At 38.2% G+C, this 16,187-nt stretch overlaps 1 protein-coding gene across 3 annotated transcripts in view; it reads left to right on the top strand.

The window, feature by feature from the left end:
* Nucleotides 1–1,837: 1,837 nt before the first annotated feature.
* LOC149845057 (voltage-dependent chloride channel 1, chloroplastic-like) overlaps nucleotides 1,838–16,187 on the top strand; it is a 71,216-nt gene continuing 56,866 nt past the window's right edge. For 2 of the 3 annotated variants that reach the window (XM_089997445.1, XM_089997444.1), the window contains exon 1: nucleotides 1,864–2,726. In XM_089997445.1, coding sequence (XP_089853571.1) covers nucleotides 2,031–2,726 — 696 coding nt within the window. In that variant the 5' untranslated portion in view covers nucleotides 1,864–2,030. Of the gene's footprint in view, nucleotides 2,727–16,187 lie in introns of all 3 variants that reach the window. The other variant, XM_089997443.1, reaches the window with a different exon arrangement.

The raw sequence follows: 16,187 nt of genomic DNA, 5'->3' as shown, positions 1-16,187 counted from the left end.
AAAATAAAGAAAAGGGGGGAATGGTCCGGCCAGCCATTAACTTTGAAAAAAAAAAAGTAATGGCAGGTCAGTCATTTTCCTGCCAACCATGACAAAAAAAAAAAAATGGCCGGCTGGCCATTTTCTGGCCAGCCACCGGTCGAGAAATAACCGGCCAACCACCTCCAAAACTTAAAGCGTAAAAAAATAAAAGGTTTTAAGGACATTTAACAGTTGGTCACTTGCTGGAAATTGGACGGCTGGTACCACCTTTGTCGGGCGATACCAGTCCACAGAGCCGTACCTGTGTTTTATGGGGCCTAAGGCTGAGGGAAAAAATGGGCCCCCTATTAATAGTAGGAGTTCGGGGGCAGTGCCTCCGATTTTTTTTTTTAAAGAATCAAAATAACAATAAAATTTGCATTCATATTAAACAAATATAATATTTCAAATATTTATATTATATTAAATAAAAATAGGAGAGCTCGGGCCTTAAAAATGGGCCACTAAAATTTTGTCGGGAGCCCCGAGGCCCAAGCCTCATTGGCCTCTTTACAGGTCCCGCTCTGCCAGTCCAACCAAAGTGGGGGAAGGAGAGAGAGAGAGAGAGAGTTGCAAACCTCAAGGGGAGGGTGGTTTTCTTTACTTACCCAAGTTTGAACAAAACGTGATTGAAAATAAAGTTTTGGTGTGTCACTCAAACACACAAAAACTTGGTTTTTTAGTACAAAACTAAGTTTAAAACCAACGCTCTTAGTATAGGTAGTGCGTATCAGTCTGAAACGCTCGATGCTTATCATATCGTAAAAGAAATCGATACAAAACTGAACCGGGTAATTTACAAAAAAACATTTGAAAAATAGTTAAAAATAGATCTTTAATAATTTTTAATTTTATTCTAATATTATTTTGACACGTGGATTTATGTGGTTAAAAGTTAGGCGATTCAAAATGATTCAGTAATGCCCACAACAACAACAACAACTACGCCTTCATCCCAAAACAATTGGGGTCAGCGATATGAACCAAAAAAGAAATTCATTTTGGGTCTTCCACATGAATCCTTTTCCTCCAATCATTTCTATCCAACGCCATGTCCTCGGTGAGGTTCAAAGCATTCATATCCTTTCCTATCATCTCCATCCAAGTCTTCCTAGGCCTACCCCGACCTCTTTTAACTAATATATTTTCCCATTTCTCCAACCTTCTAACTGGAGCATCATTAGGCCTTCGCCGAATATGTCCAAACCACCGTAAACGATTCTCTCGCATCTTATTTTCAATGGGTGCAACACCTACCTTCTTACGTATCTCTTCGTTCCGAATCTTATCTTTTATTGTATTTCCACACATCCATCTAAGCATCCGCATCTCAGCTACACTCATTTTTTGAATATGATGTCTCTTGGCAGCCCAACATTCCGTATCATATAGTAAAGCGGGTCTAATAGTCATCCTATAAAACTTTCCCTTCAACCGCAATGGCATTCTACGATCGCACAGCACTTCAATAGCACTTTTCCATTTCATCCACCCAACCTGTGTAGTTATACACTGCCGGTCCCAAGCCCGGATAAAGGAGGAGGGTTGCGGTAGGCCTGTGACAGCCAGCATAAAAACTTTGTCATATCCTATGAAAATGAACCAGTAATGCCCGATTCACTTAAATAGTTTGAAAAATGATTTATAACCGAAGAATATACTGAATGTTGTTTGAAACTGAGTTTTGGGTTTCATCTAAGCGGTACCTAAACTGTAGGAAAAGTCTACGAGGCTGTGTAAGTCAGAACTTGGGCAAATTGTGGAAACGATTTAATGCATGGAAGTAATATACTCCACCGTCATCGTCATCCTCTCCATCCTAAGCTCCCAGCCACCGGATCAGCATAATACGTGCACTTCCCTTCACACACTATACGCTCCCTCCCCCCCTCTCCTGCAACCGCCTCTCTCTCTCTCTCTCTCTCGCCTTGTGTAGTGTAAACCCCAGATTCCATCGTCTTGTGCGGCTTTAATAATACACCTACTTCATTGTACCTACAACAAAAGCAATGGATCCACCCACCGCCACTCTCTCCCTCTCCCTCCACAAACTTCCCCACTCCAATCCTCTCTCCTGGAAAAAAATTCCCCACCAGCACCCCCCACCTTTCTTCCCCACACTCCGGATTACATGCTCCGCTGCACACCACAAACCCCAACCCCAGCAACCCCTACAACCATCATCACCTCCTCTCCCCCCACCAACCCTGAGCCTGCAGTCCATCTCCGATTGGGCGGACGCCATCAAGGAGCGTGGCATGCGTCAGAGGCGGTCCCTCTACAACCACGAAAAGTGGGTGGAGCACCGCAGCTCCCGTCGCCACCTCCGGCATGTCGCCTCCTCCCTCTCCTCCCGCGTCATCCTATCCCTCATCCCCCCAGTCCTCGTCTTCACCTCCATCGCCGCCGTCGTCGCCGCCTACAACACCGCCATCGCCCTCCGCCTCCTCCCGGACTTCCTCCCCCTTCTCCACGCTCCCGCCCTCCCCTACCAGCTCACCGCCCCCGCCCTTGCCCTCCTTCTCGTCTTCCGCACCGAGGCCTCCTACTCCAGGTTCGAGGAGAGTCGCCGGACGTGGGCGAAGGTCATCGCCTGCGCTCGCGACTTCGCCAGGGCCGCTGCTGCCTGGGTGAGCCGTCCCGAGGACGACCTCCTTCGGGACGCCATCGTCCGATATGTCATGGCATTCATGGTGGCTCTCAAGGTTGGTGGTTTTCTCGTTTTTCCCACCCCCCTTCCCTCCTTTTTTTTCTTTTCTCTTTTAATGCAATTAATCAGACTTTTCTTCGTATATTATATTCTCTGATGTTTCATTTGATTTTGACAGTGGAAATCAGTTTTTTTTTTTGCTTTTTTGGGGGGATACTTATTGCTTTTAGGCTCGTATAAATTGTAGAGATGGAACAAAGACTGTAATTAATTCACCATCTTCATTGTCTATTCGATATTGCTGATTAATCATAGAAATGGTTTAGATTGAAGAAGACCATCAATCTTGTTAATATTTCATTCTTTTTGGGCAATTAGTCGAGGTTCCATTGTATAATATTTTTAAGATCTGCATTTTGGATTGAGTAGTAATTGGTTTCAGATAAATTAGTCGTAGAAATGGAGCAAAGGAAATACTTTATTATATATCATCAGTATTATCGATTTGACATTCATATTATTATTGTTACATTTTTTTTTCTTTTTCGCTATAAACTGAACTTGGTGCTTCTTGAATTTTGTGTTGAATTCCTTCATGGAGTTCAGTTTTCTGCATTCTGCACAAAATTTAAGCATAAAGATGTCTCTGATTCAATAGTTTTCAACTCAGGAAAGAAATACTGAGATGGGGCAATTCAGAGATGACCTTGTTTGGTTGATTCTTAACAGTTCTATAGATTTCGTTTCAGAGTGAATTTAATCAGAATCGTGGTGCCTGCTATAGCTTTAAGTGGGAGTGTAGAATCTGTCTGGAAATGCTGAAAGAAGTTCTTGCACAGAAAGGGGGGAAATAATTTTGTTTCTACTAAATTCCTATTGCAGGTGCTATCGGTCACTATGTCATCATGCATGCCAATTATTAATGTGATATTCTTTTTCTATAACACATGCCAGAAGGTGAATATCAAAGAATAAGATAGCGGTATCATATGAATTTACTGCAGCTAACCTAAGATTATAGTCCTCCCAAAAATGCAATAAAAATTTGATCATACTTCTAGACACATGTATCATGCTTTGGCTGGTATTCTTAAGCAAGATTCCTATTAATTGTAATGTTCATATGTCTAAGGGTAAAGATTTAAAGATAGGAAAGGATTTTTAAAATACAAAAATTGAAGTGGCATGAATAGCAAATTTAGCTCATGGTATCATTTTTTTTCATGAACTTACCGCCCTTCCTTTCTTGAGGGATGGAGTGTCTCCATTCTTCTGTCACTTCTTCAGATGGCTTTTACTCATGCCTAATATCTCCAACTGCATTTCAATGACAACTACTCTGAATATAATCTGAAGGGAACAATTTCTTTTTCTCTTTGCACAACATTGCTTTCTATCAAGAGTTTATACATAAAAAATATTGGCTTATAAACCAATGAGAGAGCTGAATTAGGAAAAAATAAGCATCATTATGAAAGGAAGACTGCTTAAACTCTTTCCAATTTATTCGTGTTGTCTAAACTTATCATCATATGACAGTTCGTGTTATGAATCTATTAAGGATTCTTTGTGTTAAATGTACATATTATTTTGGTGTATATAGCTCTTTGTGTGTGTGTGTATATATATATATATATATATATATATATATATATATATATATATATATATTATTGCTGTCATTTAGGTAGAATATGAATTATTATTTTTTTATTTTATTCATTTTTTTTTTTGTATTTTTTGTAGTAGTCAACAGTGGGCTGACTAGCCATAAGACTAGTCTAACGGTAGTTGGCCTCCATCTTGTGTATGTAAAGGGGCTCTTTCACTCTTTTGTGTGCATTTTACGTGTGATTGATAAAATAATATTTTTTATGTAAGTGTTCTCTTGCCTTTAGTGGCTTGTCTTGCCCTTAGTGGTTGTGCAATTAGCCTTATTGGCTTATGTTTATGCCATTAGTGGCTTTGTGTGTGCATCCGTCTTATTTCGTTACATGGTATCGAAGCCTCATACTCTTGGACCTTGAAGATCTTGAGATCGAGGTGTTCGTGTGATCGTGAAGCTTGAGGATGGTGTGATCATGTGCTTGCAGATTGTGTGCTCATGCTTTCTCTATCATCTTCTCTTCTTTGTGCTCATCTCTTTGCCATCATGGAAGACAAGGAGACTATAGCCGCCATTCCCGTGAAGCTTAATGACACCAACTAGGTTATGTGGGCATCCATTGTGACACACCACATATGGGGCAAAAGTCTATGGGGGTTAGTGGATGGTACCAAGAAAGAACCTAAATTAGTCCTCATCACGACCAATAATCAGAAGGAAGTGGCTCTCCAAGGGGAAGAAATGAATAAATCTGTAGCGGATTATGAAAGGAAGTGGAAGGAATGGAAGATGAACCATTCAAGGATTATGTCGTGCCTTATAAATAGTATGAATATAAACACATGCTCAAGTTTGGCTAAGTTTGACTACACCAATGAAGCTTGGAAATACCTTCGTGATATATATTATCTCAAGGATTATTGCACATATATGCAATCTCTAAGATGAGGTGGGGATGATGGCTCAAGGAGATATGAACATTCGTGAATATCACCATGCTATGTCCCTTCTTTGGGATGCACTTGCTCTTCTCGAGCCTAAATGGCATTGTCCTTTGAACATTGAGCTTCATGAGAAGCAAATTCAAGCATAGAACTTCTATTAATTTATAAATGGTCTTCGGCCCGAGATTGAGACCACTAAATCCGCTTTCCTTCATAGGGAGAGTATCCCCACTATTGTTGAAACATTGGAAAAGCTAACTATGGAGGAGAATAAATTTAAGAAGAATGCCTACAAGAGCGAGGACATCGTGTTGGCAATGTCTAGACCAAGATCCAACACTCGTCCTTACAAGCCACCACATTTTGGAAAACTTTCAATGAACATGAGAACAAGAAAAAAATAATTTATCGTTTTTTTAATGAATCGGGACACATAAAGCCTTTTTTCCAAAGAGCAGGAGAGATGAAAAGAAAGAAGAAAGGAGAGTGGCTTCCTGTACAAAGGTCAAGCCTCTTCACTCTTGGGTGTTGCAATATCCACTCATTCTAATCCTAGTAAGTCTTCTTGGATTATTGATACTGGAGCTTCATTCCATATAACCCCAAATGCATTTATTCTATTCGAATGTCCTCAATTCAAAATTCTCTCGTGTTTCCACTGCCAATGGTACATCTATTAAAATTCAAAGTTCAGGATTTTTAAAGGATTTTTTTTTAAACAATAAAAAATTTCATGTTCCAAATATTAGAGTGGTGCCCCAACTATATTTAAACCTCTTTTCGGCTTTAAAAATCTCGGACCATGGATGTAAAATCACCCTTTCACCTAGTGATTGTTGAGTGCAGAATCTCCAGTCAGAGAGGTTGATTGGGTGAGGATATAAGAAAGGGGATCTTTATTCCATGGACTGTTTATATTTATCAAACAAATCTTTTTGTAACTATGTTGAGAAGAAATATAGAAACTTGCCAAGACATCCAAGTTTGACAAAATTGTACTTATTTTCCTTTCTTGAAAAGAATTATATTCAAGGGGATTTTTTGTGTAAAGATTGCATACTTGGTAAAATGAAAAAGTTGCCTTTTGGATCTAGTAAGGGATTTAAAGTAGATGAATTGACGATTCATAGTGAAGAAATTCGGATAGTTGTGGTTCATCTAATCAAAAGGAAAATAGATTTTTGGAAATTCAGATTTCTTAAAATAAAAATCAGATTTCTTTTTGAATGAGTATAGGTTTTAGAATAAATGAATTTGGATTTTCTCTAATTGGATTTGGATCCTCTCAAATGGATTTTTGGATTTGGATCCGCTCAAATGGATTTTTGGATTTGGATCATCTCAAATGGATTTTTGGATTTGGATTTTCTCAATTGGATTTGGATCCTCTCAAATGGATTTTTGGATTTGGATCATCTCAATTGGATTTTTGGATTTGGATTTTCTCAATTGGATTTCAGATTTGGATATTGGATTTGGATCTACTCAAATGGATTTGGATAATCTCAAATGAATCTATGGATTTAGATTTTCTCAAATGGATTTGGATATACTCAAATGGATTTGGATCTTCTCAAATGAATCTTTGGATTTGGATCCTCTCAAATGGATTCTTGGATTTAAACCAACTCAATTGGATTTGGATCCTCTCAAATGGGATCTTGGATTTGAATCAACTCAAATGGACTTGGATTCATTCAAAAGAAGCTTTGTAAATTGGAATTTTACTCAAATTAATTCATACTTACCCAACCACACCTTGGAAAAACGTCAAAAATATTCTACCAAAGGAATCTTTTGGCAATACGAGTCTTATGCAAATCCTTAGAATGGATTCGATGCGAAACCCACACACCTTAAAGGTGTAATGTTTAAAGAAATGAGGCTACCAAGCTCACATCCAACATTCAAGTTGACATGTTTTCATGTTAAAATATGTATTGATATTTGTAATCTCATATATATATATATATTCATATATATATATACATATATATATATATATGTATATGTATCTCTATCTATATATGGTTTAGATGATTCCATTAAGCGTCAATTTTGGGAAGATTTAGATGGAGTAATACAAGGGATATCTTATGGAGAAAAGCTTTTCATCGGCGGTGACCTTAATGGACATGTAGGCATTAGTAGGGATGGATTTGAGAGTATCCATGGAGGCTATGGTATAGGAGAAAGGATTTTAGATTTTGGTTTGTCCAGTGATATGATCTTAGCAAACACTTGGTTTAGGAAGAGGGAGTCTCACCTAGTAACATTTAAAAGTGGGGCTAATACGAGTCAGATAGATTTTTTCCTACATAGAAAGAAAGATAGGGGTTGTTGCATCGATTGTAAGGTTATACTGGGAGAAAGTGTAGCTACACAACATAGAGTCTTAATTTTAGATCTTAGAATTAGACAATGCCGCAAAAGGGATAGACATAGGATAGATCCTAGAATTAAGTGGTAGGCACTGAAAAGAGCTAAACAAGGAATGTTTGTAGAACAGGTAGTTAAGGAAGCTGATTGGTGTCTCGAGGAGGATTCAAAATCAATGTGGAATAAGATAGCGGGTGGCATGAGAAAGGTGACTAAGGAGGTATTGGGTGAGTCTAAAGGCGGTGCACCGCTAGGTAAGGATACATCATGGTGGAACGAGGATGTCAAATTAGCTATTAAGGTTAAAAGAGAGTCTTATAAAAATCTAAGTAAGAGTCGTGATAATGAGAATTTGGAGAAGTATATGATAGCAAAGAAGAAAGCTAAAAAAATAGTTCGAAACGCGAGGGATAAGGTATATAAGGAGGTTTATGACAAGTTGGATACCAAAGAGAGCGAGAATGATATTTATAGGCTTGCAAAAATGAGAGATAGGAAATCGAGAGATCTGGGTATGGTTAGATGTATCAAAGATGAAACGCAAAGGGTTTTAGTCAAATATGAGGAGATTAAGAAGATATGAAAAGATGATTTTGATAAGCTTTTTAATGGAAGTCATACTCAGGATCTTGGAGACTTCTCCATTCCTTTTCATGAGATGAATCGTGACTTTATGCGCAAGATTCACAAGAAAGAAATTGCAGAGGCTTTGAAGAAAATGAAATCAAGAAGGGCAGTTGGCCTAGATGGTATACCTATCGAGGCTTGGAAATGCTTGGGAGAGAAAGATTAGAATGGTTGACAAATCTTTTTAACAAGATTTGACTGACAAATAAGATGCCTAATGAGTGGAGGAAGAGTACTTTGATGCCTCTATATAAGAATAAGGGTGATATACAAGATTGCACAAACTATCGTGGTATAAAACTCATAAGTCATACTATGAAACTTTGGGAGAGGGTGATTGAGTCTAGGTTGAGGAAGGTTGTCATGGTATCGGAGAATCAATTTGGTTTTATGCCTGAAAGATCAACTATGGAAGCTATACATCTTCTTAGACAACTTATTAAGAGAAATAGAGAGAGGAACAAAGATTTGCATATGGTTTTTATTGATTTGGAGAAGGCATACGATAGAGTACCTAGGGACGTTCTCTGGTGGACAATGATGAAGAAAAGTGTTTCTCTCAAGTACATTAGTATAATTAAAGATATGTACGAAGGAGTAATAACCAATGTCCGCACTTGTGGAGGGGTGACAACCGATTTTCCTATAACGGTTGGGTTACATCAAGGATCTGCTTTAAGCCCTTTCCTATTTGCTATAGTGATGGATGAGCTTACGAGATCAATTCAAGAAAATGTGCCGTGGTGTATGTTGTTTGCTGATGATATTGTTTTGATTGATGAGTCTAGAGCTGGGGTTAATGCTAAGTTAGAATTATGGAGACAGACGTTGGAAGCAAGAGGTTTTAAGTTGAGTAAGAGTAAGACAAAATATATGGAATGCGGTTTAGTAAGCAACGAAGTAGTGATGGGAGTGTAGTGAAGCTTGGTGAGCAAGAAATACCGGTGGATGATTGTTTCAAATATTTGGGATCTATCATTCAAAAGTATAGAGAAATTGATGGAGATGTAAATCATAGGATAAAGGTTGGGTGGATGAAATGGAAAAGTGCAATTAGAGTGTTGTGCGATCGTAGAATGCCATTGCGGTTGAAGGGAAAGTTTTATAGGACGACTATTAGGCCTGCTTTACTATATGGTACGGAATGTTGGGCTGCCAAGAGACATCATATTCAAAAAATGAGTGTAGCTAAGATGCGTATGCTTAGATGGATGTGTGGAAATACAATAAAAGATAAGATTCAGAATGAAGAGATACGTAAGAAGGTAGAGGCTGCACCCATTGAAAATAAGATGAGAGAGAATCGTTTACGGTGGTTTGGACATATTCAGCGAAGGCCTAATGATGCTCCAGTTAGAAGGATGGAGAAATGAAAAAATATATTAGTTAAAAGAGGTCGGGGTAGGCCTAGGAAGACATGGATGGAGATGATAGGAAAGGATATGAATGCTTTGAACCTCACCGAGGACATGGCATTGGATAGAAATGATTGGAGGAGAAAGATTCATGTGGAAGACCCAGAATGATTTTCTTTTTTGGTTCATATCGCCAACCTCAATTGTTTTGGGATGAAGGCGTAGTTGTTGTTGTTGTTGTTGTTGTATTTTCTTGTTCACCCGAAAAGGGTATTTCTGTAAATTTCTGTTTTACGCATATTCCATTTTGGAATATGCTTGTAACTTTTTCCTTTTTATTTTTCCTTTTTTCTTTTTTGTTTTTGTATTTTGTGCCATATAGGGAGGCTCCCCAAAGAGTCGCTGGGGAGCCTCTAATATGTGACCGTTGGAGGCTCCCAACGACTCTCTTGGGAGCCCCCTATGTGGCTCCTTTGTTTGCTTATAAATAGGGGCTTTCCCCCGTGTATTTCTTATGGCTTTGAGTCAAACCCAAGTGCTCAATAAAGTGATTCCAATATTTTTTATGCCGTTGTGCATTTGTGAGATTTTGTGAGTTGTGCTTTTGTGCACAAGTGTTCTAAAGTGTTCTTATCGTGCATGTGTGCCAAGTTTGTTATCAAGAATATTAAGGTCTTGATCTTAGTATCTTGTTTGATATACTTTTACATGGTATCAGAGTCTCGTTGAAGGAGGATCGTGCATCTCTTCATTTATAAGTACCTCGAAAAATGTGCCTTCAAGCTATTGGAGTTTGAAGTAGATCATCTTCTTCGGGCAATATTTTAGAAGCCTCTTTTGTCAAGAAAGACTTGAAAATCTTTTGAGGTACGCATTATTTTTTATCTTCTACCCTCTCTAATGGGTGAAAAAGACTCCTACTTCTCCCTTGGTTTTAAACTTAGTGGTTCAAACTATCATGTTTGGGCCGACAATATGGAAGCCCATATCAAAGGAAAGGGCCTTTGGGGGTACATTCAAGGTTCAATACCGAAACCCGAACCCAAACTTACCATCATTGAAAAAGGGGGTATTAAGATTCTTGAAGGGGAAGATAGATAAAAAGCCCTAGAAGATTATTCAAAAAGCATGATGAGTGGGAGATGAAGAACTTCAAGATCTTGTCTTGTATTTTTTCATCCGTAGAAATCAAGATCAATGCCAACATTATTAAGTTCAAAAAAGCCTCTGAAGCTTGGTTGTACCTTGAAAAGATGTATACTTTTCATTTTGCCGATTTGTCTATTCGGGAATATTTTGCCGAACTATCGTCTATTTGGGATGAGCTAGCTATGCTAGAACCAAAATGGAGTGGAGAAGTAATTGAGTTAAGACAGAAACAACTAAAGGAAGATCGATTCTTCAATTTTCTAAATGGACTTAGACCCGAATTTGAACAAATTCGGTCCTCTTCTATCCGCCTTCACATCGCCCTCTATTGAAGATGTAATCACTAAGCTAAGTGGTGAAGAAACCCGTATGGGGATTAGTAAAAATAATCCTAGCATCCTTGCTACATCTTCTTCTCAAGATAATTGTGAAGGGGTTAATGCCGTATCAAGACCCGGGAATAATATGAAGACCTACAAACCTCCTCATTTCAAAAATCAAGGTCAAGGAGGAAATAATCGATATGGCAAAAGAGACTATAGCAAATTAACTTGCCATTTTTGTAAAGAACCCGAGCATATCAAACCCATTTGCCCCAAATGGAAGAAAATACTTGCTGTGGCTATGGCATCCCAACCAGATGAACGACCATCTTCATCAAATGGGCCTCTTTCCCTTCAACAAATTATGGATGCTCTACAACCTCTTCTCAAGGGTGGCATTTCCGGAGCCGTTATGTCATCCTCTTCACCTCCTGGTAAGACATCTTGGCTCCTAGATTCCGGTGCATCTTTTCACATGACTCCAAGTGCTTGTTCTCTTTCCGATTTTTCTAAAAATTCTCTTCCATCTTTTGTCTCAACGGCAGATGAAACACCTCTTGAAATTAAAGGAATATGCAATTTTGAAAAATAAGACTTCTTTATTCCAAAAATTCGTGTTATACCAAAACTAAACTTAAACTTACTTTCAGTCTCTCAACTCTCGGACTATGGTTGCGATGTAAAATTCTCTTCTAATAAATGTTGGATACAGGATCGCCTGTTCGGGAAGTTGATTGGGGAAGGCTCTAGGAGAGGAGACCTCTACTATGTTGATTTTCTCCAAATTTCCAAGAACCAGTTTTGTAATGTTGCTCAAAACAAAGATATTCATGTATGGCATAAGAGACTAGGGCATCCCAATATTGTTAAAATCTCTTATTTACCTTTTATTAAGCATCTTTGTAATGATAATTTTGTATGTAATGAATGTATTCTTGGAAAAATGAAAAGTCTACCGTTTACTCAAAGATCAATGTTTATAACAAAATCTTTTGAAATTATTCACTCCGATGCTATGTCACAGGGATTCGGCCAGACAGGTGCCGCACCCGCGTCGACACGATGCGATGCGGGTGTGCGTGCGACACCGGGTGCACGTGCGGTGAACCCGACCCTGGGTGCGTTGACCACACCCAGGGTCATTTTAGTCCAATTTTTTGATTTTTTTTTTTTAAATTTGCCCTATGAAATGGGCTGCGGAATTTAAAAAAAAAAATTCTGCTGACAGCTGACCGAGCAGCGGGACCTGCCCCTTGCTGGATTTTGATTTTGATTTTGGCCTTGATAGCTTCGGTCTCTTTAGAGTTGCCTATTCCCTAACGAGGACTTCCAGATTCTTCACCTCTCCCCACCCTTTGCTGGATCTCTGTAGGTAGTGATGAGAGAATGAAAGGACGGAACAACCGAAGCGTGGATGCCTGCTTGCTGCTTCTGCTCTTGTTTTATAAAGGGGCACTTGTGTCCACAACATCTGATGAGCTTTGTTGGCATCCTTCATGCCTCCAAACAATGAATTCGCAACGTTGGAAAACATACTTTAACTTGGAAATGATGATCCATCTACCTCAAAAATTAAAACCAAAATTCAAGAGCCTTTTGAAGTCTTTATCCTTCAACCATCCAGATCTTTCTTCATCAAGGATTTTCTCTCTCCATAATAAATGATAATGGTGGTGGTAGCCTTGGTGGCTATTAGTATTCATTTTTCTCCTGACGAGATGAGTGCTCTAGCCGTAGCCTGGTGTAGAACTCTCTTTTCCACATGTCAAATCCAATAAATTTCTTTTAGCTGTCATCCAGAGTCCAAACTGGAGATTTATGTGCAACTGTATATAAAATAAAATTTGAAGAACCCTAGGTAGTGGCATGGCAGTGGCGGTGGCCGTAGGCCTCGTGAAGACTGTCTCTCCAACAAACCACATCAAACCTTTCGCTTATATTTTTTTTCGTGAAGACCATGGAGTTTCAGACATGATTGAATCATGACAGTCAGCACTACGCAGCAGGCTGGGTCGATCAAATTGCCAATCCTTTTGGTTCATCAATTTTGTCCCGTTGCGCCAAAGTACACAACAAGCAGAACGTGGATAACAAGTCTTCAAACAAACACACCAGCAAAAAAAAAACTGGTTATAAGTCCTATATATATATATAATTTTTTTTTGCCTCACCCCCGCCCGTGGGTTTTTTGGAAGTGACACATCCCCGCACCCGCAATCGCATCCGCACCCGCACCCATGTGACATAGCTCCGATGTATGGGGTCCGACTTCTGTGATATCTAAAGGAGGTTTCTCATACTATGTTATTTTTGTGGACGATTACATTAGATTTTGTTGGATATATTTTCTTAAATATAAACATGAAGTTTTTTTAATTTTTAAAACATTTCATATGATGATTTTAAATCAATTCAATGGAAGTTTAAAAATACTTAGAACCGACTCCGGTGGCGAATATCTTTCAAATGAATTCAAAAGTTATCTTGAAAGTCATGGTATTCTCTATCAAAAATCTTGTTTAAAAACCCCACAACAAAATGGGTTGGCTGAACGAAAACATAGGCATATCATTGAAACAACTAGAACCTTACTCATTTCACATAATATTCCGAAAAAATTCTGGGTTGAGGCAGCCCTTACATCGGTCTATCTCATAAATAGACTCCAATAAAAAAATTTGAACAAAGTTTTCCCATTTGAACAATTATATGAAAAAGAACCTGATTATAGCAGGTTAAGGGTTTTTGGATGTAAATGTTTTGTTCTTACTGATAAAAATGACAAACTCTTCCCAAGGCCATTCATTGTGCCTTTCTTGGTTATTCCGAAACTCAAAAGGGTTTTCGATGTTATGATATTAAAAATGATAAACTATATGTTTCCAGAATTGTAAGTTTTTTGAAAAATCTCAGTGGTTTCGAAAAACTTGAACCTAATGACGAGAATGTAGACTATTCTTTTCTATTTGATCTTTTAACTGAAGATGATGAAACTAGTGATGATGAGTCAAATCAGAGTAGCTCAAGTAACAACGAAACCAATCCTGAGTCCTCTTCATTTCATCAACATGTCAATAAAGAACCGCATAGAGATCCCATAACCTATACTCATAGAGATAGAAATACTTTCAGAAGTGCCCTTGAAAGATATGATGATGCTAGTGGGACTACTTCTCAAAGTGAGGAGAACCTTCGTAGGACCGAAAGACATAGAAAAATTTCTTCTAGGTTTATCTCATATGAGTCTTTTTCATCTAAACATAGAGCATGTTTAAGCGCCACTCATTCTTACATAGAACCTAGAAACTTCGAGGAAGCACGGAAATGTCTTCAATGGATAGCCGCAATGGATAATGAACTCGAAGCTCTGAGAAGAGCCAAAACACAGGAATTTCAAGACCTTCCTAAAGGTAAGAAAGCAATAGGGTGTAGATGGGTATTTAAGGTTAAGACTAAGAGTGATGGGTCCCTCGAGAGATACAAGGACCGTTTGGTTGCAAAAGGATATAGTCAAGAATATGGGATTGATTATGAAGAGACCTTTGCCCTGGTAGCTCGAATGGTCACTGTCCGATGTCTTATAACCGTTGTCTCAATCAACAAGTGGAACATCTATTAAATGAATGTTAAGAATGCATTTTTAAACGAAGATCTAATTGAATAAGTGTATATGTATGCTCCTCCTGGAATGGAGTCTCCTAAAGGAAAGGTGCTTCGCCTTCAAAAAACACTTTATGGTTTGAAACAAGCCCCCAAGGCTTGATATGATAGGTTTAATTCCGTAATGATAGAAAATGGTTTTTCATCTTGTTTTACTAATACTGCTTTGTTTGTTAGAAAATCCAATGCAGGGATTGTTATTTTACTTCTACATGTGGATGACATGCTTATAATCAGAAGTGATTTTAAAGGGATTAACAACATAAAATTAATTTTAAAGGATAGGTTTGAAATGTCTGACTTGGGATTTCTAACTTATTTTTTGGGTATTGAAGTAGCATTCTCTCATAGAGGGTATTTTTTGTCTCAAACTAAGCTTGCATCTGAGATTATTGACAAGTCGGGTATTACAGATGATAAGGTTTGTGAAACTCCTGCTATAGTAGGAGCTAAAATGAAGATTGATGATGGTGTTCTTCTCTCCGATCCTACTCCCTACAGACAGCTTGTAGGATTGTTGATGTACCTGAGTATTACCAGACCAAATATCTCACATGCAGTTCATATGGCAAGTCAGTTTCAGCATGCACCAACTTTTGTTCACATGAGTGTCATCTTACGAGTTGTAAGATACCTAAAGGGTACTTTAAATAAGGGAGTTTTTCTGTCATCTTCTTCTGATTTAAAATTAATTGCTTATACTGACTCTGATTGGGAAGGTGACCCAAATAACCGTCACTCTACCACTAGTTTTTGTGTGTTCTTAGGTGATTCACTAATATCATGGAGATATAAGAAGCAACAAAAAGTTTTTCTCTCTTCGACTGAAGCTCAATATCGTGCCATGGCAACTACTACCATGAAAATTGTATGGATCCATCAGCTGCTTGAGGACATGGGGATCACTATTGAAGGGCCCACTAAGCTATGCTGTGATAACAAGAGTGCAATTTATATTGCCAAAAATCATACTTTCCAGGAGCGGAGTAAGCACATTGAAATGGACTGCCATTATGTTCGTGAAGCTTATCTAAAAGGAATCATTGATCTACCTTATGTTACTTCAGAATATCAATTGTCAGATTTCTTCACCAAAGCTTTATGTGCACCACGATTCAACTTTTTTCCTTGGCAAACTTTCGGTCATCATGACCTAAGTTTGAGGGAGGGGGGGTGTTAAAATATGTATCGATATTTGTAATCTCATATATATATATATATATATATATATATATATATAGAGAGAGAGAGAGAGAGAGAGAGAGAGAGAGAGAGAGAGAGATGTACTATGTATATGTATCTCTATCTATATATATAAATATATTTATATATTTTCTTGTTCACTCGAAAAGGGTATTTCTGTAAATTCTTGTTTTACGCATATTCCATTTTGGAATATGCTTGTAACTTTTTCCTTTTTATTTTTTATTTTTTGTTTTTGTATTTTGTGCCACATAGGGAGGCTCCCTAAAG

This window comes from Nuphar pumila, chromosome 2 (assembly GCF_984573655.1).
Source record: "Nuphar pumila chromosome 2, dmNupPumi1.hap1.1, whole genome shotgun sequence".
NCBI classification, from domain to species: Eukaryota; Viridiplantae; Streptophyta; class Magnoliopsida; order Nymphaeales; family Nymphaeaceae; genus Nuphar; species Nuphar pumila.
Note: the sequence above shows the minus strand (reverse complement) of the source record. Positions and strands in the feature narration are given on the sequence as shown.